At 45.2% G+C, this 23,081-nt stretch overlaps 1 protein-coding gene and 1 long non-coding RNA gene across 30 annotated transcripts; one reads left to right on the top strand and one right to left on the bottom strand.

Annotated features, from left to right (window-relative positions):
* The first annotated feature begins 1,284 nt into the window (after positions 1-1,284).
* Positions 1,285-10,785, top strand: LOC123119802 (uncharacterized). 6 transcript variants are annotated; one of them, XR_006458924.1, is made up of 12 exons: positions 1,285-1,491; positions 1,823-1,908; positions 3,529-4,274; positions 4,365-4,553; positions 4,646-4,698; positions 5,244-6,759; positions 6,857-6,943; positions 7,364-7,463; positions 7,929-8,000; positions 9,085-9,234; positions 9,316-9,446; positions 10,508-10,782. It is a non-coding gene; the product is annotated as an uncharacterized lncRNA (long non-coding RNA). The 6 variants fall into 6 exon arrangements; XR_006458921.1 differs by having other exon boundaries at positions 1,293-1,491; positions 1,818-1,908; XR_006458920.1 differs by lacking the exons at positions 1,285-1,491; positions 1,823-1,908 and adding an exon at positions 2,516-3,153 and having other exon boundaries at positions 3,529-3,868; positions 4,118-4,274; positions 10,508-10,785.
* Positions 10,786-11,157: 372 nt separating this feature from the next.
* Positions 11,158-17,623, bottom strand: LOC123119746 (uncharacterized). Of its 24 annotated transcripts, none has more exons than XR_006458904.1 (7): positions 16,538-17,623; positions 16,349-16,447; positions 14,310-14,381; positions 13,959-14,081; positions 13,104-13,190; positions 11,968-12,096; positions 11,158-11,427 (listed from the first exon to the last, which is right to left on the bottom strand). XR_006458904.1 is itself a non-coding variant. In XM_044539653.1 (5 exons), the coding sequence occupies exons 1-5, from the start codon at positions 16,753-16,755 to the stop codon at positions 11,175-11,177; spliced, it is 792 nt and encodes a 263-aa protein (XP_044395588.1). In that variant the 5' UTR covers positions 16,756-17,623; the 3' UTR covers positions 11,158-11,174. The 24 variants fall into 24 exon arrangements, 3 of the variants coding, with proteins under 3 accessions (XP_044395588.1, XP_044395602.1, XP_044395597.1); XR_006458907.1 differs by lacking the exon at positions 13,959-14,081 and adding an exon at positions 13,856-13,913; XR_006458900.1 differs by having other exon boundaries at positions 13,959-14,100; positions 14,310-16,447.
* Positions 17,624-23,081: the final 5,458 nt, after the last annotated feature.

The following is a 23,081-nucleotide window of genomic DNA, read 5'->3' as shown; positions in this document are numbered from 1 at the left end:
CGAGCATGTCAAGCCGGCGGGCCTCCTCACCCCGCTGCCCATTCCAGCGGCGCCATGGCAGGACCTAACCATGGACTTCGTGGAGGGGTTGCCGCGCTCAGAAGGATATGACACGATCATGGTGGTCGTCGACTGCTTCACCAAGTTCGCCCACTTCGTTCCTCTTCGCCACCCCTTCAACGCCAAGCAGGTGGCGCGCGCATTCTGGGAGAACATGGTGAAGCTGCACGGCATCCCGGCGTCCATCGTCTCCGATCGCGACAAGATCTTCACAAGCTACCTCTGGCGCGAGCTGCTCGCGGGCGCTGGCACCAAACTGCTGTACTCGATAGCGTATCACCCCCAGACCGACGGCTAGAGCGAACAGGTGAATCAGTGCATGGAGATGTACCTCCGATGCGCTGTCCACGACTCGCCGCACCAATGGCGCCGGTGGCTGCCAATGGCGGAGCCTGGTACAATTCAACCTTCCATGCGTCACTCAAGGGCACTCCCTTCAAGGCCCTCTACGGCACGGAAGCAAACCTTGGCGCCATGGCTTCCTGGGCGGAGTCGGCGCCGGCCGACGAGGAGTTGGACTGGGCGGCGCACATCCGCGCACAGCTGGAGCGCGCACATCACCGGTTCAAGAAGAATGCCAACCGCAACCGCACCGAGCGACACTTTCAGGCGGGCGAACAAGTGCTGCTCAAGCTCCAGCCGTATGCGCAGCGTTCGGTGGTCAATCGCCCCTGCGCCAAGCTCGCCTTCAAGTACTTTGGCCCGTTCAAGATCATCAAGAAGATTGGGGTACTCGCTTACAAGCTCGACCTGCCGCCAGAAAGCCAAGTCCACCCTGTCTTTCACGTGTCGCAGCTGAAGCCCTTCACCCCCGACTATACGCCGGTGTATGGTGAACTTCCCAAGGTGCCAGACCTCTCCGTCGACAACCTCACGCCGACCCGCATCCTGGACAGGCGCATGATGAAGCACGGCGACGCGCCGGTGGTGCAGCTCAAGGTTCAGTGGGGCACCGGCGACTCCGCGCCGACGACATGGGAGGACCACGACGTGCTGCGCAACCGTTTCCCAGCGGCACCACTGTGGGCGGAAGCGGAGGACGAACAAGATACTGACGAAGAAGATGAAGACGCGTCTTAAGGAGGGAGGAATGTCACACCTAACCTGTGGTTAGTGCGCCTAAGAGCTGGCTGGTGGGCCCAGCCAGCTGGCCAGACAAGTGGCGTGCGTGGGTGGTGTTAAATTGGCCGCCTGTGGCCGTGGGTGATCACGCGTGTGTTGATACTCTGAACCTGAATCCTTCCTCTGCAATCCATCCCCTCCTTCTTCCTCTCCAAGCCTTTCCCTCCTCCCCTACTCGATCCGGATCCTCTCCCTCTCCCTCACTTCCTGGGGTGTTACAAAGGGGGAGGGCGGAGGTCTCCTGGACAAGGGCGCCATGGATGCCTGCGCCGAGAGCATCTACATCTTCATCCACAACCTCTCAGCCACGTACGTGCCTCTTGCTTTGCATTTTCTGTTCTTCCTTACTCAATTTTTGCTCTGATTCTTGGGAGTAATCCTAATTTATTTGATGTATTAGATTAATTAGGGTTGGTATTTTTTGGTTATTATGGGTGACGAATTTGATGCTTATGTAAAATGTTTGGGGTTTCTTGAGGAGAGAAAATAGGGGTGTTAATTTAGTGGCATCCGTTCGGGCTGCTGGTTTAGGATCTGCATTGAGGAACAAGCCGCCAGAGAGCACAATATTAGGCTTCTCCCTGTGATGTGACACTTTTGGGATGATGATAGTAACTGTGTGATCTTATTTGCAGGGCAGATGATTGTGTGCAAGGAAGGAGAGATGCAAACGATTTGAGTTCCCAGTTTGTGCAGCCCCTGAGGATTGCATTCATGCATTGGAAGGTCGGTGCTGTTGTCTACTTGTCTCTTTCATTCCATTACAACCTGCTGTTCTTGCTCAGTTGTGTCCATCAAGAACATGTTCTTTGGATTTAGATGATGCATAGATAAATAACTCTTGTGTGACAATGCAAATGAAGGATGCAGTGGTTCAGTCCTTTAGATTGTTGGCGAGAATATTGGAGCATAAATACCCAAGCCTCTATTCCTAGGAGCGTTTTTGGCCCGAGGTTAAACCACTTGTTCGACGGCGACCTCCTAGCTAATCGGATGGGGACACGCGTATTAGTTTGGGATTCTACCGTGTACAGTTACATGGTGGCTCTAGACTCTCGGTCAAAATTTTGTTAACATGTGCAGCGATTCCTTTAGTGGGTTTAGCGATTTTGGGTCAGTGTGGGCCAGCGTGTTTCACGTTGAAAAGTTTGCCCAGCCAGAGGCCGACGCGTGCGTTAATTTGGTACGTGGAGGGGTTAGTTTCCTGATGATCGCAGCGATTTCGGCGTGGATTCGGGACATTCTTTTGGTTCTGTTGTCGCTTTGTGCATGTGATTTGACTGGGCCCGCTGGTTTTGCGTGGTTTCGTGGACGCTTCCAAATATATCGGGGTGTGCATGTGTGTCCCGGATAGATCGCCATCTCCTCTCCGTTTCCTCCGCGTGTCCTTCTCTCCATGGTTGTGGAAGGATCGCGAGAAGCTCCGTGGTTTCTCGACCTGTGCCGCCTGCCGCTTCTCCACCGCCCCACCCACATGCTGCCGCTCAACCGTCGTGCCGCCTATAAAAGGCCCTCTTCCCCATGCCATCCCCATCTTTCAACCATGCCCGTCGTTCGCCACAATCGTGCCAGGATGGGACTCCACCTGCTTTCACGTGCACGGATGAAGGATACCCTGCTCTAGCTTCGATCGGCTCTGGGGATCAGGAGCAGCAGCAGCCGGACGACGCCACAGCGAGCAGCGCAACAACGGCGGACCCGGCAGAGTGGAGTCGTGTCCGGCGAGAAGCGGGCTCAGCAGGGCGCCACGCCGTGCGGCCATGTCGGAAGATTCCGTGGATTGCCAAAGGGAAGGAACCAGGAGGAGAGGACACTTCAGATGGTGAGAGCTGACCACGGTGCGTGGGGCCGACGATGGGCACGGCGAGCAGCGACAACGCAGTGTGTTGTTCGTGTACAAAGGAAGTCCGCAAGGAGTAGCGACCAGAAGCAACACAAGACGACAGGAGCGACACGATGCTCTCACCTCAGGTCTCTCCTTCCCTCGCTCTTCCTCCTCGCTTCCACTCTTTCTTCTTTTCACCGCTCGATGTCGTGCTGTCGTTGTTTGTCCTGGAAGGCGGAAGCAACGACGGCAGGGACAGTGATCAGGGGCAGCGGCCTCACCGGGCAGCAGTGTAGGTACAGGTCGTCCACCGTCGTGATCTGGACATTTGACCAGTCTCTAGCTAACCTCCCATTGGATTCAATTCTTGCTCTCGAGTACCCTAGATTTTTCCCATGATTCTTTTTGCGGCCTAGAGATCAGCCTAGAAATCCTCCTTCCGTGCTTTGTTCTGATTGTTGCCTAGAGATCAACCTAGAAATCCTCCTTCCCTGCTTTGTTTCTGATTGTTTATTTCATAGGAGTTCTATTGCTGAATGGTGGCAAACCAGGAGGAGGTGGCGGCAGAAAGTGACGATGACGGTGGGTGTGATCCGCGTCACAGTGGCGGTCCCTGGCAGAGCTCATGCCGTTTGAGCTCGACGACGCGACGGCTGCGGCCTCTGTGTGTCAATCACCACCACCTTGATATTAGTATAGAAACTCAATATTATTGTATTTGTTCTTCGTATGAGTGGCCAACCCTATATGAATTCAGGTTTGGGGTTCTTGCTTCATATCCTGTTCGAAACTTGGAATTTTTATTGTCAAGCATAGGGTTACTTTCACGGTCGCCTGCATATTTTTCTGGTGGCTTACAAGGTAAAACACACATCATGGAATACAGGGAGAACACAGATTTGTTTTGCTCTTTGTACTTCTGTTAGATAGGCCATACCGCAGGGAGAATGTGGATCTACTTTGATCTTCTTACTTTTATTAGATAGGGCACATTCTGTTTTCATTAATGTCTTCGTTACTGACGGTACTGATATGTAAATTTAACATTGATGTTTAATGGTGTGGCATGATTTACAGAAATTGGTATTTCGATCCCTTGGGATGTTGCAGGTGCTGACAACCTGATACCGTTAGAATTGGCCCTCAAAATGCAACCAAGATTAGAGCTGCATGCAAGCGATTTGCAGTTTGCAGTCCTCAAAACTAATGTGGCCTGAAGGAGTGCCTACCTCGGTCTATGCAAGAACTTTTTTACTTTATCTATTTTGTAAGAGCACTACAGTCTACAATAGTTGTTTGGAAACCCCAAATTTGAGATTTCGTGAGAATGAATGTATGTGTTTGAACATTTTTGCAGAACCTGAACCTGATGATGATACAGAGAAAGAATTATGTCTGAGGTAGACATGTTAGCTTATAAGTATATTCACCCACAATCCATTGGACTGCACATGAAGAATGTCATTAAATAAGAGGTGGAAGGTCTAATCGGCAAGACTCCTTGTGAAGACAACTCTATCCAAACAATCGGACATTTTTTTAGCCGGTGCAGATTCAGTTTGTATAGCTTAGGTTTTGGCACTATCTTTCTGAAACCTTTTGCACTATATGAAGTCAATTCTATGATTTCTTTCACAGATGTGCCAAGACGGACAAGGACACCAAGCGGGGAGGGTCATCGCCCAACACATGTCAGTTCTAAGATCCTTCTGGGCACTATTTCAATGAAATTTGATAAAATTTACCATTTCTCTTTATTTAAAAAATCTTACAGTTCAGTTCAAAAAGAAGGGTATTATATGGTGCATAAATGAGTTGCCCTGGTTTGTGGGCACCTAAGTGAGGATTCCAAAGAAGTGTTGTGGTAGTACAGAAATGGCAGTGTGCCACCTAAATTCATAATTGATGTTCTTCGTAGTTCGTTGGATTGAGTATTAGGTAGTGACTATGCATGTTATGTTGAAGTATTGATTTTTTTAGTAGGATGTCATGTGCTCTAAATATTATTTTCAGTAATAATGCAAGAATGTAGGTGCCAACTGTAAATGTCGGGAGAAAAACTTACCCTATGGAGATGCATCTAAGTGCCACATGAGTTTATATTTATATCAGCCGAGCTAATTTTATAAATTGTTTCTTCTTCATGAATTTATCAATTAGTTTTATTAATTCATTGGCATTGTGGAAATAAAACTAAATTAATTTGTATCTCATTGGCTGCTCTTCCATATTTGAGGCTCTCCTTTTTGCATTTGCAACAAAGAAGAGAAGAGGTGGAGCTAGCATACCTGCAGATGGGCTGGTGACGGTGAGGTCGCCCGCAAGTACACCCAACTCTGGCTGAGGATGTCGGCTCCTGCTTCCTGTGGTTATGAAATATGTTGCTTTGTGGCTATTGATTAAAGAATGGATAGTCAAGTTAGCTAAGTTCTTCCGGGAAAATTCATTGGATTTTGAATAGCTGATATATATGTCAATTGTCATGTAACGTATACGTCGTACTTTTGGAATACTTACTCTTCCATTTTTGTGGAGGTGTGATGTAGACAAGTATTCAGCCATGCATCATGAATATAATTAATGAAGTTTCTATCCCTTTCGGTTGTACAATCATCCATCTGGCTCATATGTATAGAGTTGTCGCCTTACCGAGTTAGCTTTATTATATAATGCCTGCTCTTTGCTAAATATTCTATTGCAAGTATCAAGGAAAATTGATGTTGCGCCAGGAGAGGTTCCTACAAAATCAAATTGTTTTAAGCGATGGTCTGCTACACCTTTGGGAGCTAATGGATGGTTCTTCTTTCATTTTTTTTTCTCAGTAACCAATAGTGTTTAATAATGCATTGAATTTATATAGTAACTAAGCTGAATAGCGGAAGCTTTTCGGTCAATATATGTTAGAGAAAACTATAATGTGTTATTGTTCTTCGATTGCAAAATTCCAACATATACACATGACGTATCGACGGGGCGCGGCGTGCCGCCGCGCGGGTATGGCTAATAAATACAAGTTGTTAACAACAACAGAATTTTTTGGCTCTCTATATCCTTATGAACAAGGGTTTGCATAATTTTGGGCATTCCTTTGCCTGTACCAAATAGCTATTGTATATAGTCGCAATCGTTATAAAATGGGAGCTAAATAAATAACAATGGAATTTTATTAGCTCTCTATGTCCTTACAAACGAGGGATTGCGTGAATTTGGGATTCCATTTGCTTGTAGCGAATAGCTTTTGTATTTAGACACAATCAATATAAGAAGAACACTCAGCTTTATTCCATTGCACTCAACCCTTTCTGCAATCTTCAGAAGTAAAAATGCAGCTTGGAGCAAAACGGGGGAAATTGGATAAAGATGCAGGGCCGCAGGAGCAGAACGGTGCAGCCGATGAAACCAATGCGGACGAAGATTAACTTCTCTGATCTTGTGGTAGGCTGAACCTGAATCACATTAATGGTTGAACTATCTTGTGATCCTTTGTCCTGAAACTATAACATAATGACTTATGTTGACATTTTGGTAGTTATTTGAATCATGAATCCATGATGCTAAGCTGAACAATTCCTGGAGCATCTGCCGCGCGTTGTGCTCTACGTTGCACCATTGTCTGGCATTTGTTCTTTTTACAGCACTGGCTAACGGTTAGCCGTTATCTCTTATTTGCTTCTATGCTTGCTTTGCTATGGATGACAGGTGGGGCTCATGACGTTGGGTGGGTAAGTTCTTTCCTGGACCATGAATATGTGGTACGTCACCTTGCTTTCCTTTGTCAATGGATTATGGGGACAATGTGGCAGTACGCTCCTTACACAACTCGGGCTGAACGCTTCATGTGTACTGCAGCAGATGGTGATTTAAGTTTTGTACAAGGAGGCACACTGGAGGGCAGTAGCCAGAGCATCACTTGATAACTAGCCTTGCAAAAAAAAGGTACCTATTGAAGTTCCTTATTGCCATGATGTCTATACTCCAACCTCTCCACACTCCACTAAAGCAAATACAAGTGCTCCATTATGCGTCTTATTTTTTTTCCTGACTCACGAATTTTCTCAACCAATGATTTCTCTAAAAATGCCATTGCCGTTAGTTGTTTGTTTTTCACGCAACCAAACTAAGGGAAATAACCATAGAAGGACAAATCAAATGAAATCATTGTGTTTAGCAAATATATATATTTGTAACTTATAAGTGTTTAATGGTAAATATATTAAAAGGTTTGAACATCATTCTGAAGTTAACCTCTGTATATAGATGTAGGCATTATATACCTTTGAATTGCCTCTTTTGTTGTTTATTTCCGGATTTGACTGAGCCAGATTTTATTCTGATGGCTGTGGTGTCCTGAAGCAGCAAGGATTGTGGAGATTGATGGACCAGGTGATTGTGGTCGCATTCCATCATGCTCTTGACTGTTGACTTCGAGGTCCAGTCGCAGCTGCTTGTCGCTAAGGTATCTATCCCCTCTCATGCTCATTCCCTTCTTTTGCTTCTTGGTTGTACCCAGACCCAAGAACGTGGTAGTGGCGTAGCCCATCGACTCAATCCCATCTGGGTGCACCCTGACATGGCGTCGGTGGTCTCCTTCCTCAGTCATCATGTGTTGCACCACAAAGAATTATGTGGTTTGATGGCAATGAGAGTGCGAGGGTGATTTTATTCCGCTTATTAGCACCACAAATAATTCTATGGTTTGATGCCAAGTAGCAGGAGGTGGTGATTTAGTTCCATATATTTGTTAGCTACACCATTCCATAGAAAAATCTTGGACCAACTTGTATATTTTTCTCTTTCCCTATCCTTTTTCTTTAATAGATGAAATATTGCTCATTGTTCCATGATTATCTGGATCACTTAAATTGCTAATTGCTTCGTGATGTGATTTATTTCCGCAATGTGACATAATCCCACATTTTAGGATCTGGCAAGAATTAATTGGATTATAGTCCATGTCTGGTCATGCCTTGAATGGCGAAGGGCCGCCCACAAGGTACTAGGTCCAATTTCATGGAAATGCTACATCTATCTACTGCCTACTCCACTTATTCACATACAGTTTTTGCTTTTGTTTTCACTTTTCTCGGCATTTTTATGTGTCCCTTTTTATGGCCAGCTTGACATCAACTCAAAAAGAACAAAGAATGTTCAGGTCAATTGTTGGTTTTTTCTACAGTAGTTGATAATCTGTTTGAACAATAATAGATCTGTAAAGCCACTTCTTACTTTTTAATGTAGTGGTTAATTCGATGATCTATTTTACAAGAAATAGCAATCATTCCTATGTGCTATCTTATTCTTATGCAATTAATCTGAAATCTAGCTTGGCCTACCAGGTCTCCTGTTTTCAGTGGCCATAACTATAACTACAGTGCGTTGGTTGGCCACGTCCAGATTTCTTTTGTCGCTGTTTTCCTGACACAGTATCTTTAATGTGATCACCTTCCGCCATTGCTTCTTTGTGCTCATCCATGGCAATACCATTCTCATGAGCTCATCCATGGAAATACCATGGCAATACCGTTCGACAACAAGACATCTTTGTTGATTTTCATTTAGGTATTGTATGGTTATTGCTTTCATGTTCAGTATAGGTTTGGCAGTTACCGGTCAACTATTCAGATTGTTTCTTCTCAAGGATATTTGCAAACCTATCGACTCAAGCAAATTTGATTCTGTTTTCGTGAAATGCAAGTATTTCTTTTGTAGTTATAAAATACGAAGAATGCTTAACTGGGTGGCGTTACCTACAAAATTCTTGGTTCTAATCGGCTTCTTGTGTCATGGGTGCAACCTAGGGGTGCACTGGTAGACAGATCGTAGGCCATATAAAGCACCACTAACATTAAACATGAGCACAACCTAGGGGTGCGTGAGTATTATGTAGCACTGGTAGACAGATCATAGACACATCTATTCCATTTCTAAAGCAGACAGGTTTTTTAGTTTCCTCTTAAGATATATACCAATTCGCCTGCCTATTCTTTCTCATCTTGCATAATTATGATGTTGCTCACAATAAGAGTTGTGTTTTTGTCAAGTTTATTGATTTATTTAAGATGTATTCATTTATGTAGAATGAGCCCTATTGAGAAGGAGCTATTGACCATGATCGTTTGAATTCAATGATCCCCACTCAAGCTGTACAAGTAGATAATGCAGTATCCCTCCCCCCTCTCAGCAAATCTGCCATCCAATTCTTCTCATATAGCCATGCTGATATCAAGGTAATGTTACTGAAATGTTACATGTAGTTGTTTCTTCTTGATGGTATCATCTTAACGATATGGTTAACATATCACACATAGGGAACAAGCCGTCCCCGTTACCTCATGATGCGAGATGAAATAATCTCTTACAAAGAACATCTGATGCATGCACTAACTAATTATCACTCTTCTTTATCAGCTCTATCTCATCCCGGAGAAGCTTTGTAAAGGTAATTCCACGCTGTCTTATGTAAAGAATGTTAATTCAGTATTTATGTAAAGAGATAAACTATGAATTTATGACAAGAGTTTCAAAAGTTTGGCAAATATCCTCGACCCAAAGTGAAATTAGAGTTGCATATTGACTCATCACATGAGTAGAAGCTTGAAGTATCTATAGTTAATTTTATAGCTTCTGCATCTGCAATTATTTTTAAAGCTTATGCGGCAATAATCAGTATTGGACACTGACTCTTTATTGTCTGAAGAACAATCCTCGACCCACAGTGAAATTAGAGTTGCATATTGACTCACACATGAGCAGAAGTTGTTTTTCTCAGCACTCGGCATACTTTGTATGATTCCTTTTATTATTAATACCAATAATAACCATTGTTTCTGTTTTCTAAAATGTTGCATGCTAAAGTCTCTTGTGTTATCAAATCAGCGTTTGATTGTCTGGATATTTAATTGTAGCACATGTTCCTAGAACTCTATATAATTTAAGAAGGGCCCCTAAATGTAGTGTGTGCCTAAATGGAGAATTTGGACAACATGAGGCGTGCAAGGATTCAGTTTTGCTTTGACAATTGAGGGAGATACAGTAGGAGTGCCTCTTTTTTATATATAAAATGTATTCAACAACCAACTTTAGGCAAGAATAAACCATCAGCAAGGAAGTGTAACCTGGGATAGGTGTGCAGAAATCCTTGAGAAAAAAGATAATCACAGTGAAATGCTACTTTCCAGTGATTTATTGTGGTCCTTCAGTTTTTCAGTAGCTAACTCCAAAGGTGAGAGAGGAAGTTGATTTTCTTATTATCCATATGCTTGGAAGACGCACATTTTCTTTTCATCTGTCTGTGTTGCTTGAAGGCTAATGCGGCTGCAGTGTCTTTTTTTACCTTTTTAAAATTTTTTTGAGAGAAAGATGATGCTCTTTCTTGGGAAATTGCTTATTAGATGGAACAATAGTCACCTTACAAAGCCCCCCCCCCCCCCCCCCCCCCAAATGTTTGTGTGCAACTATGATCGGTTTTCCTATTCATTTGTTGTCAGTTTTATTCTGCAGAAGCAGCATGGAAAACAAGAAGCAAAAAAGTTAATTATAAGGACGGTGAAATGCAATCTTAGTTACCAGAGAAGCTGGCAATCTACATGATGCATCTAAACTGGTTTCATGACTTTCTTTTAGCCTATGAACTTACCATCAATGCAATATACAGCGCTATGTATGAATTATTTCCTTATCTTTAAAGGATATCGGTTTGAAAGCTTGGTTTGCTCTCGGCCTTTGCGCCATTGGCGCAACGGGTCATCTAGTATTATAATTGTTGCAGTATCTGTACCACCAGCCACTCAAGTTTAGCCCCTCAATTGTGTCCAGTATTTGTACATAGCATAAAGTTTAGACAACCTTTTATAGAATTGGGTTAATTGGATATATGCCACTAAAACTTTCATCAATTGGAAAAATGCCATTGCAATTTTACACTTTGGAAAATGCCACTACAATTCTTTCAAAGCACGCGGTAGCCGGTTCAGCACTGTGGTCCAGCATCTAAAACTCCAGTATACATCAATAATGTACCAAAAGCAAGGTATAGTTGATGCATATGTTATACACTAAAAATATACCAAAAGCAACGCAGTTTGATAGATAAGGATTAGATCATTTATATAGAAAGGAATACATTCTGCAGGTCGAAAGACCGTTCATAATAGTAAGAGCAAGTCATTTATATAAAAAAAGGCCGAAGCCTGAGTAGCGCATTAAGGGGCAGCCGAACAGTACAAAATAGCGAAAGCAAGGCGTTTCTATAAAAATGGCCAGTGACAATCGGGTAGCAGCCTAAAATAGTTGCAATAATGACAGGAGTCAATGCCAACAAATATGTTATCTGCCGGAGTCTTCGGATTTCCTTCGCCAAGAATGGATTAGGTTCCTCGTCGAGTAATGCTGGCCCAAGAAGTGAAGAAAAAACAATTTTCCTGGAGAAAACAATAATCTTTAGACAAAACACATGTGGATCCTTCAACCAAAGGGTCACAAAAAACAACAATCTGGACTCAATATGTACATGGAAAATGTCTGGTAGAACATGTCCACAACATTCATCAAGCTCTCCAGTTTCATAAGAAAACCAGTGGGAGAAAAAAGATTAAAACATACATGTAGTTTCTTCCATTTACAATCCATCAGACGATTAATGTAGAACTCATGAACTGCAAATATTAATATCTCAATTGAAGTATTAAAGGCTATCAAAGAAGAAACGGACGATCGGATCACAACCAAAAGGAAGGGAAGATTAAGGGGCTCCTGACATCATGGTTGACATACTTGTGATGTGCACCCTGGTCTCAAATCTCAAAGATATGGATGGATGAAAGACAAACTAAATGTAATTCAAGTCGACAAAGGCAGCAAGCTGGTACTATTTAGTGCAGAACCCCGACCTTGAACATTCAAAAAGTTAGATTTGCCGACTACAAGACCAAGGTAAAACCAGGGACAGACCTCATGTATACCTGTTGGGTGCATCTAACAGCAACGATGTGCAACCAGCTCTTAAGAAACCCATTGGGTCCTTGGCGAGCACACACTTCTCTAAATGCTCGTCTTTTAATGTTGTGATCTGCCCAACATCGCAAGTCGATCTGCAAGCAAAGTATCGGCATTAGAATAGGAGGGAGTAAATGTTTGATCTTTCAGATAGAGGACGAGCACAAATTTCTATGGTGGAAAGATCAGGTAGTGGAAGATATGCATGTAACTAAATCTGAGGACACCCGAACTTTAAATCCTGATTCAATGGCACACACATGCCCACACACAGACACATCTTTGTCATGAACAGGATATGGAAAATTAAATCAGATATATTACTGCAGAGTGGCAAAGCATAACCATCTCCAATTAAGCGTTGCTTTTTAATTAGGCAATTTAAGAATCAGCATCATGTAAGGTTATAAGTACTACCGAGCTACAAAAGAACAATATTTTCCTTTTTATAAAACCGGAGAAACAGTGGACCACTGGAGATGAAAAGCAGCAGGCCAAACTTCTATGTTACAGAACTGAGGCCACCAACATACTATCCCCCTTCTTGAGCCGCCACATAACTATTTCTCAAATCAAGGGAAGCAAGAAGTATTTCTCCAAGCAATAGATAAACTACTTCGGACACCATTTTATTTAGCCAATGAGCTGGAAATGTAAACCTACACGACACCAGACAATATTCCAGCTTCCACTTTCTCAGACTTTTGTCACCTTAGCCCTACCAAAATTCAGGTCATGTAGGTTGTTGTAACACATAATGCTAATAGCTAGGTGAGTGACATATATAGATGAAAGAAACCGACATCAAATGTAAACAGAGCAAACAACTGTTAATTCTGTTGTTGCATAAAAACCTATGAAAGTACTTCCTCTGTTCTTAAATGCAAGTTTTTTTTAGAGATCTCAACATAGACTACATACAGAGTAAAATGAGTGAATCTACACTCTAAAATATGTTTATATACATCCGTATGTAGTCCTCATTGAAATTTCTAAAAGACTTATATTTAGGAACGGAGGGAGTAGTATCTACACAGATTGATTAGAAGCAAAGAGAGGAACTTTAAATGGCAGATGTGAGAGAATTAAGCAAATGCCATACTTGAAGATCTTCGCGGAAATATATGGTCCAATTCGGGAACCACACATGTAGCGTGTAGAAGGCATCCATTACTACATCATCATTTATCTGAAATAAGATGACATGCTTTGTTCAACACACATAGTTTAGTAGAAAGTTACAACAAATAGAAAGAATGTGTGTATTTTACAGCCGGAAGGAATGTAAGAAGCATAAGTACTGTTTGCAGATTTTTAATCCAAAGCTAGAAAATAATCTCAAGAACTAGACAGAGTTTGTCTGACTTAGTATCTGGTCGAACGGCCAGGTCTAAGATCAGAACCTCGGGCTTATGACAACGGCGGAATCTAAGTCATTCTGATTGCACAATTGGGCTAAATCGACGCACAACAACACGTAAATTGCAAAGACTTTAGTTATTCCTTGCTAGCTATACATGCTCATTAGAGCTTTTAGATATATCATATCTCAGCTGAAAGTGGAAGGATAATCTAAAAGGATGGGACTGAATAAATGCATAACAGCATGTAAAAAGTCCAGTGCTGGTAAATCGAATCACATAGTAAAAAGGATGGGACTGAATCACAGTATTTTTCTCACCAATAAAAGAAGTTCCTCCAAATGAATAAATCATACAGCAATGCCAAATAATGTAGTAATAGTTTAGTGGCCTTTCAAGACCAATTGCAATAACAGTAGTTTGATAGATTAAATGGTAGGGCCGTAACAAAATAAGCTGATTTTTATGATCAAGTGTATGATGAGAGGAATACGGAATGGCATGGATGGCTTTGGATCCCTTTTGTTGTAGACAGTTAAGATGTAAACTATCTGCAGGAGAACAAATGAGCAATGAAAATATTTAGAGTGCAATACCAAAGGGCATGTGCATTGTTGCAGATTGGTAATCAAAATCTCAAGCAGTAAACAACTTGGTGTCTCTTTGCTTTAGCTGTACTTGAAGGAAACAGACCTCCCAAGGAGCAAATTATCAACAAGCTGCAGGTCCATACTATATCTATCAGAGACAAAAAACTCGTATATTCAGACCTCCTAAAGACGTCAAAACAATGTGTACTAACAAAAAAAACTCTATGATGCATTATTTACCACTGACACATTAACTCTAACTACACGCTTGGCCAATAAATTACAATAGTTGACTAATGATTATCTGTAGCTAAATCTTATTTTAAATACAACCTGGATGAACAAAAATATCCTCACCTTTGGTGAAACACTCTTTTCTAATTGCTCATTGCGTGGCACAGTGATTTGCTTAACATATCGCAAGTCGATCTGCAACCACATAAGCAAGCATCTGCATCAGAACAAAAGGAGGAATGAAATGTTTGATCTTTCATATGGTACTACCGACCCTAGAGCAACGCTAAATAAGAGATTAGTAACACACGCGTCACTCTCCCAGCAGAAAGCAACTCTTCTTCGGATTGTTGACCATATTCATTATTCATAATAACGAAGTACAACTCCAAATCTGAGAGGTCACCCCGATAATGCTAAGCATAATAACAAATGTTTGTTAACAAAAGAAAAGATATTTGGTTTGGACCACATCATTGTGAAGCAGGTCGTTACAGAAAATAATGGTTTTATAAGCAGAACATGTAAGTAAACCAAGACTCGATTAAGCAATACGTTTTTATGGATATGATCTGGTAATAAATAAAGAATGAGACAAGAACATCATTGCCTATGAGTATGATCTTTCGGTCTAATTGCTAATTAAATGTTGCACTGCCTACCATACTTGTTCCCTGTTCTCGTACACAATTCTAACACATACTACTGATTCGGCAGGAATAAAATTCTCTAACTAAAGTGCAAGCATCTCTTGAAGAGAAACATCTAAAACATGATATGCCAGTAAATACTACTCATGGCGATAATCTCAAGAGCATGATTTACGAGTTTTTACAGCCTGCAGTATACTCCCTCCGTTTCTTTCTTCTCCTCTCGCGCGACCGTGTCGTCCCCGCGGGCGACCGGCCGCGCTCCGGCGCCCCCCCTCCTCTAGAGCCCCCCCTTCCCTCCCTCCCTCCCCGCCGCCGTCGCCGGCACCCGCGGCCAGGCCTGGCCCCTGGGTTGCTGGCGGCGGCGGCCTCCTGCCCTTCCCCTCTCGGTGCTCCCCGGCGCGGGGCGGTGTGCACCGGGGGGTGCTCTTCGGCGGCGGCGGTCCGACGTGGCGGCGGAGATCCTGGCGCGGCGTGGGTGGACGACTGGGCGACGGCGTCGCCGTTGGCGGCGGGGCAGCGCGGCGGCGCGGCCTGAACCAGCCCGCTCGGCCCAGATCTGGGCCCTTTGGGCCCCATCTGGATTTGGGCGGGCCAACGGCGGGACGGGCCGGCGGCGTGGCCTCCAGGAGGCGGGAGAGCGGCGTTGACAGCTGGGAGCGGGCGGCGTAGGTGCCGGCTTGCTGCAACATGGCCGGCGGGGCTTTGCGGGTCCGTTGTGGACCTGGCCGGGCCAGGGGTGGCCCGGTGTGCCCTGCTGCCACGTCCGGTCGGCGACCACGACGTCGCCGGGGGCTCGGACCTCCCGCACGTCGGCGGGGGAGGTGGTTCCCTCCCGCTTGGCTTCGGTGTGGTTCCTCCCGTCGCTTGGCGCTTCTTTCCGGCCTCCTTGGCCTCGTGGTGGTGTTCGCAGCGGGGCGGCGTGGATGTGTCCAAGACCGTGGTGGCGCGTGCTTGCGGGTGGCTTGATGGTTGGATGGCCCCGGTTCGAGTGGGTAGCGGTGCTTGGGGATGTGGGAGAAATCTTTGCCAGTTCTTCCGGCTCCGACGCGGTGACACCTGAGGGTGCCATCATTCCTTCTTGAAGGGCGTCGGCGCTACCCATCACCCGCTCCCCTCCGTATGCCGGGGGAAACCCTAGGACTCGTCCGGGCAGCAGCGTCGTTGGCGTCGCATTCCTTCTTGGAGGTGCTGCTTGGTATGCGGCGGGCCGGTGCCATGGCGTGTGGTGGGACGAAGGTGGAGGGCGCAGCGGTGGCGGATCATTTGTGCTTGCCGAGCTGCCGTTGTTGGCTTTTATTTCTTATTTTTCCCTTTTGGGCTTGTTGTGCCGTTCGCCCCGGCAGTTACCCTGTGATCGTGTGTCTGGTGCTTTATAATATAAAGTGGGGGGAAACCCTTTTTCGGTAATAAAAATTAATCTGAATATACTTACAGTTTGAGCAGATGAAAAATAGTAGAAACGCCACCAAGGTTATGTATCCTTTAAACACTACCAACTCGAGCACTCACCTGGGCAAGAAAGTGAACCTCTATATCTCTTTCTTTTTGAACAAAATCTTGATCCTATCAACTGCAAACAATACAAATTTACTTAAGGTAGCAACCGGCCTGCACATTATAGTATGCACAACAATCCAGTCACTTAAATTGATGATACAGTTGCAGGCAAATTGGAGTAGAACATCAAGACGTGGTTACCTGAGGAGAAAGACGTTGTGGTATGGAGAGGCTGCACGACCATGCCACCGCTGAAATCTGCCTCTGCAAGCTACACACGGCCATAAAGTGGAGAAGCATGATGAGCGTCCCATTCTGGACGTCGGCGACGGCGCCGCGGATGGCTGGACCCCTTTTTCTGTCTCCGATGGCGTCGTGGACTGCTCGGCCACCTTGTCGTCCCCGGGGTCCTCGGTCATCCACCTCCTACCCGGTCCCGATGGGGAGGAGTAGGGAGGCGCAGATCTGGTGCTCCTCCCAGCGACGGTGACGGCCAGCAGTGGCAATGGAGATGACGGCGACGGGAGAGGAAAGGAGACCTGGGAGGGCGCTCTCTCGCATGGACGCGTGGTGCGGCGGCCTGTTAGCGACTACTGGGCTTGGGCTGCTCGGTAGCCAGGCAACACGGCAACTACAACTACACCCAGCACATTCTCATTTGTACCTTTAGACTTGAGCTAAGAGAAGAGGGAGAGGACATGGAATTCACTAGTGAGGCGGCCTCCTCCGAGGAGGGCCGCCAGACCCAATGAGAATCATATGTTGGAATTGTCGAGGGATAGGCGGACCCCTCGACAGTTCGAGAGCTCAAGGAGCTCATCAAGGAGTGTGCGCCGGAGGTGGTTTGTCTAGTTGAAACTCAATTGTCCAAGCAGAGAGTTGAAGGCCTGATGAGGGTTCTGGGGTATGAAGGAGGCTATGCAGTTGGTAGTAGCGGAAGAAGTGGCGGTCTTGCTATTTTTTGGAAGAGCCCGGTTAGTATGAGGCTACTGAATTTCTCGAAGTATCATATAGATATGGTGGTTTCAGATATCAGCAAGGAGTGAAGATTTAGATGCTTTTATGGAGAGGCACATAGACACCTAAGACAAAACACGTGGGATATGATGTCTTTCTTGAGGGGTGAATCTACCCTCCCGTGGGCTTGTATCGGTGATTTTAATGAGATACTAAGGAAGGAAGAAACTCCGCCTATGTCTTCTAGGCATAGCCGGTCCCAAGCCCGGGTAAAGGAGGAGGGTTGTGATAGGCTTGGCGAGCCAACGTAAAAACTAGCCAGTCCCATAGGTATGAAACCCATTTGAGCGAGAATAGTACTAGGATGGGTGACCTCCTAGAAGTCCTCGTGAAAGGGTTTCATATCTAAGAGTTGTGATAGGCTTGGCGAGCCAACGTAAAAACTAGCCAGTCTTTTGGGTATGAAACCCATTTGGGCGAGAGTAGTACTAGGATGGGTGACCTCCTGGGAAGTCCTCGTGAAAGGGTTTCATATCTAGCCTACCCCAACTTGTTTGGGATAAAAGGCTTCGTAAGTAAGTAAGTACTAAGGAAGGAAGAGCAGCTAGGGCCGAATGAAAGGGACGCTACTCAAATGGCAGGGTTTAGGGAAGCAGTGGACCTTTGCGGGCTATGTGATCTTGGCTATATTGGAGTGGACTGGACGTTCGAGAAAAAAGTGGCGGGTGGCCAGTTCTGTAGAGTCAGATTGGACAGGGCACTAGCGACGGCCAGTTGGAGTTCTATGTTCCCATTTGCTTCTGTTCGGCACCTCACAGCTGCGAAGTCTGATCACTCGCCCATCATTTTGTTCAATGATTTGGAGGCAGCGAATAGACGAATTGCACTTGATAGACCCTTCAGGTATGAGCAGATGTGGGAAGCACACGATGAATATTTCCCTATGATTGAGCGAGTCTGGGAGTCGCTGGGGAAGGCCAAATCTCTTTAGGCTACAAGTGCAAAACTGCGAGCCTTGGCAACCTCACTGGCAGTCTGGGGCAGGAACACGTTTGGTCAGGTTCGGACTGAACTAAGGAGTTTGAAAAAGAGGTTAGAGGAGATGCGAGCTGAGACAAATCTCCAAGGGCCTTCCTACGAGGAAATTAAAGTGCAGAACCGGATAGTAGAACTTAATTACCAAGAGGAGGTAAAGTGGCGGCAATGCTGACGCATCCAATGGCTAGCGGAAGGTGACGGCAATACCAAGTTCTTCCACCAAAAAGCTTCTATGAGAGCTAGAAGGAACCGAATAATGAACTGAAAAGAGAAGATGGTACGTTGTGTAATGATGAAGCTGAGCTGGGACAGATGGTGTCACATTTTTATAAAAACTTGTACACTGTCGAGGGCACAATAGGGATGGAAGAGGTGCTATCACATATTCCTTGTAAAGTCACACCACAAATGAATGATATGTTATGTTCTTCGTACAAAGCCAGTGAGGTGAAGGAGGCCTTGTTTCAAATGTATCCCACAAAATCACCGGGTCCTGATGGGTTCTCGGCGCATTTCTTTCAGAGAAACTAGGGTGTGTGTGGTGACGAGGTGATAGAGATGGTGCTGCGTGTTCTCAATGGCTTGGATTCTCTGGAGGTTATTAATAAAACGTTCATCGTTCTTATCCCTAAGGCACAAAATCCAACCTCTTTAACCCAATTCTGTCCAATTAGTTTGTGCAATGTAATCTTTAAGATTATATCCAACGTACATTCTAACCGACTGAAAAAGATTCTACCGGAGATAATATCCCAAGAGCAGTCGGCGTTCGTCCCTGGTAGGCTCATTACTGATAATGTCATAGCTGCATATGAGTGCCTCCATTTTATGAAGAAGTCTAGAAGCAAGAACAATTCCCATTGTGCTTTGAAGTTGGATATGATGAAGGCGTACAATAGAGTTGAGTGGAATTATCTTGAAGCTGTAAGGATTAAGATTGGTTTGCATCCTTCCTGGGTTAAAAAGGTAATGCAATGTGTGACCACAGTGTCCTTTTCAGTATTGTTAAATGGAAGCAGGCAGGAGGAGTTCAGACCTACGAGGGGGATCGTCAAGGTGACCCAATTTCACCATATTTATTTTTGTTGGCTGCCAAAGGATTCTCGTGTTTGCTCAAGTCTAAAGGTACAAATGAGAATGTGCAGGGTGTAGTTGTTGCAGCCTCTGCACCTCCAGTAAATCACTTATTGTTTGCTGACGACAGTTTACTAATGTTTAAAGCGAATGAAGAAGCAGCAACAATTATCAAAGATACGGTGCAACAATATTGTGATGCGTCCGGTCAGAAAGTTAACTTGGCAAAGTCATTTATTTTCTTCGGTAAAGGTTGTCCTAAGTATAGAAGAAACACTATAAAATTAATACTTACTGTTCCCAATGAATCTTTGAATGAACGGTATCTGGGATTACCGTCAGATGTGGGCAATAGTAAGAATGGATGCTTCAAGTACATAAAAGACAGACTGTGGTCTAAGGTCGAGAGGTGGATTGAGCGATGCATGGCGTCATCAGGGAAGGAGATTTTGATGAAGTTCGTGGCTCAGGCTATTCCAACCTTCTCAATGTCATGTTTCCTTCTTCCCCGAGGGTTATGCAATCAAGTGAATACTATGCTTAGAAAAAAATTTGGGGCAGTAAAGAGGGCAAGAGGAAGACTGCATGGGTATCATGGGAGGAACTCACCATGCCTAAGTACATGGGGGGGCTTGGCTTTAGGGATACCGAAATGTTCAATTTAGCCATGTAGGCAAAGCAAGGATGGCGGACTTTACAAGACGCATGCTCACTCAGTGCTAGAATACTTAAAGCAAAATATTTCCCTATGGTTGATCTATTGAATGCAGAGTTGGGAAAGCAGCCTTCACAAATTTGGCGGGTAGTGCATGCAGGGTTGGATGTTCTCAAGCAGGGACTAATCCGGCGTATTGGTGATGGGGAATCCACCCTGGTATGGAACCATAATTGGATTCCAAGAGATAATCTGCTTCGAGCTCTGCACCCAATATCCGATGATCAACCAGGGTTTGTTTCAGAATTGATTGAGGGTCCATCGCGAACATGGAATCGAGCTGTTGTTTTTCGGCATATGAACCGGGTTGATGCAGATTCTGTTCTTAACATTCCCCTGAGCACGTCATCGACTTGTGACCAGTGGGCTTGGCAGTATGAAAAATCTGGGGTATTTTTGGTTCGTTCAGCTTACCGCATGCTTGTGGACACAAAAAAGATAAGAGAAGATTGGTTGGAGAATTGAGAAAGTAATTCTAATACTAGAGCAACTCAAAAACAGTGGCAGAAGCTCTGGAAAGCCAATGTTCCAGGCCATATCAGAAACTTTGCTTGGAGACTTGCCAAGAATTCTATTCCTATAGGTGAAACATTGAAGCACCGACATATATCAGATGATGATACATGTTTTCTATGCAACTCAACCCGGGATTCATGGCGACATGCTTTGCTAGATTGTCGTATGTCCAAGTGTGTCTGGGCCCTGCTAGATGAGGCCCTAGTGGAACATATGATAGCATCTGAACATGAAGATGCAAGGCTATGGCTCGCAGTGATGCAAGATTCAGTCAGCGAGCAAGAATTCAAAACGATCCTAGTGACGCTTTGGGCCATTTGGTGGGCGAGGAGAAAAGCAAAACATGAGGAGATCTTTCAGAGTCCACTATCGACTTTCAACTTTGTTCAGAACTACATCGCTGAATTGGACTTAGTGCCGGCAAAGCAAAAGACTAAGCCTATCAGAGACAGCGTATCTCGGACAGTACTGAAGAGATGGCTGAAGGGACCTCTGGGAGTGGCAAAGTTTAACGTCGATGCTGCTGTCTCAAAAAATGCAAACTTCGGAGTGAGTGTGACCATTTGCCGCGACAACCATGGCAAGTATCTTGGAGGGTCAGTATTGGTGTTTGAGGGGCTCGTTGACCCTGAGAGCTTGGAAGCACACACATGCTGTGAGGCCTTTTCCTTGGTGGAGGATCTTCACTTAACTCGGCTCAGAATTGCTACAGACTGTTTAGCTATTGTCCGTCACCTGAAGAGTAAGTTTATGGGAGTTTCGTCCACCATCATTGGAGAAATTGGGAAGAGAATGCTGAATTTTGTAGAAACAGAAGTAATCCATGAGGCAGGAGAAGCAAACTCTGAAGCTCACGATCTTCCTAGGGCCTCAGTCTCTTTGCCTGCTGGTCGTTATCTTTGGTTGTCCACCACGCCAGATGTTTTAGCTGTACCAGATGTTATTGATTCCTGATTAATAAAGTGGTGGTAACCCCTAAAAAATACAAGGGATAGAGTTACGTACAACTTGGCTAGGAATTGGACGGCTTCGGCCTCCTCTGCTTATGTATCTTCTTCCTCTCGTGTTCCTCTCCTCCCCTGTAATGGCTAGACCTTGGTGAATCCATGGCTTGTATTCAAATTGATAAGGAATAGATCTCCGTGAGAAGAGTGCTGCTAACAATTGGTATTCAGAGCCAATCGATTCCTCCACGCAAAATCCACACAAAATTTCCCCATCGTAATCGATCTCCAGCCATGTCACGGGGATCAGCTTGGGCTGCCCGCCGTGATCGAGCGCTCACGTCGGTGGAGGACCCGCAGCAGCGACGCCTTGCCGAGTGGATGGACCAGGACAAGCAGGAGGTGTTGGCAGCGGTAGCATCGGAGGTGTCGGCTGCCGTTGCAACAACGCTACAGGCTGTGCCCACGAGGCACCACGAGTGCCTCGACCTTGCGCCAATGACCACATTGCCCCCAATTACGTCTGTGGTGGACGACAACTCCTCTGTTCCTTATGCCTCCATGGTGATCTCTGCTCAGAAATCGGCATCAGCCTCCACGCAGCAGCATCAACAGCAGCGGGAAGATGCAGCACCGCGCCAGGCAATTGAGAACAAAGTCACCAATGTCCTCGCTCCCTGTACGCCGACCACATGTTCGATGCAATGCCCAAGCCGCACCGATGCAATGCCCAAGCCGCACCGTCACCATGTCAGTGACAGCTCCAGCCGCAACATCAGCTTCGTCAAAGGTCATCGTCGATGTCGTTCCCGAGCTCTGCTGCCTTGACCTTAAACCATCTGATGTCCTCAAGCTTGTCAGAACGCCGCCCAAGTGTTCGACAGAAGTTCTGTATGACGGCCCTGTGGTCATGACTGAGCAGCAGGACCACTCCAGGGAATATGAACATTCAGTACAAGATGCCAACATGCCATGTGTGCTTCATGTCATCAATAGTTGTGAGTTCCCTGTAACTACCAACCAGGTCAAAACTGCGGCCCTTCGCCCAGCTAAATCAATCATGGAGCACAAGCTAATTGGTGTGGAGTCACTGCACACATCGTGGACTCCAGCGAGGAGCACAACTTTTAGAATGTTCAATGTGCAAGGTACATTGTATGTTATGCAGTTATCAGGGAAATTGCAAGAGTTGGAAACTGTGGAACCTACAGGGAGTGCACCTCTCACTGTGATTTATAGTGTTCCTGGAGTTCAAACGGCACGGCTGAATCCAACTATATTCAAGTGGTCAGATCTTTTTTGTTTTGCCACACAATTTCTTAGTGCAGGCACTCTTGATTTATTACTAGCGAAGCGAGATGCACCTACTGTGATTGGGAGTTTGTCCTGTGAGATTCAGAGCAAGGGAATAATAGCAGAGAGACCATATTGGCAATTTATTGCAGAAGTAAGTTTGGAAGCACTAAAGCTTTCATGGCTGCCACCTCACGGTATTATTTTC

Source organism: Triticum aestivum, chromosome 1B, assembly GCF_018294505.1.
Source record: "Triticum aestivum cultivar Chinese Spring chromosome 1B, IWGSC CS RefSeq v2.1, whole genome shotgun sequence".
Taxonomy (NCBI): domain Eukaryota; kingdom Viridiplantae; phylum Streptophyta; class Magnoliopsida; order Poales; family Poaceae; genus Triticum; species Triticum aestivum.
This window is presented reverse-complemented; position numbering and strand designations above follow the sequence as displayed.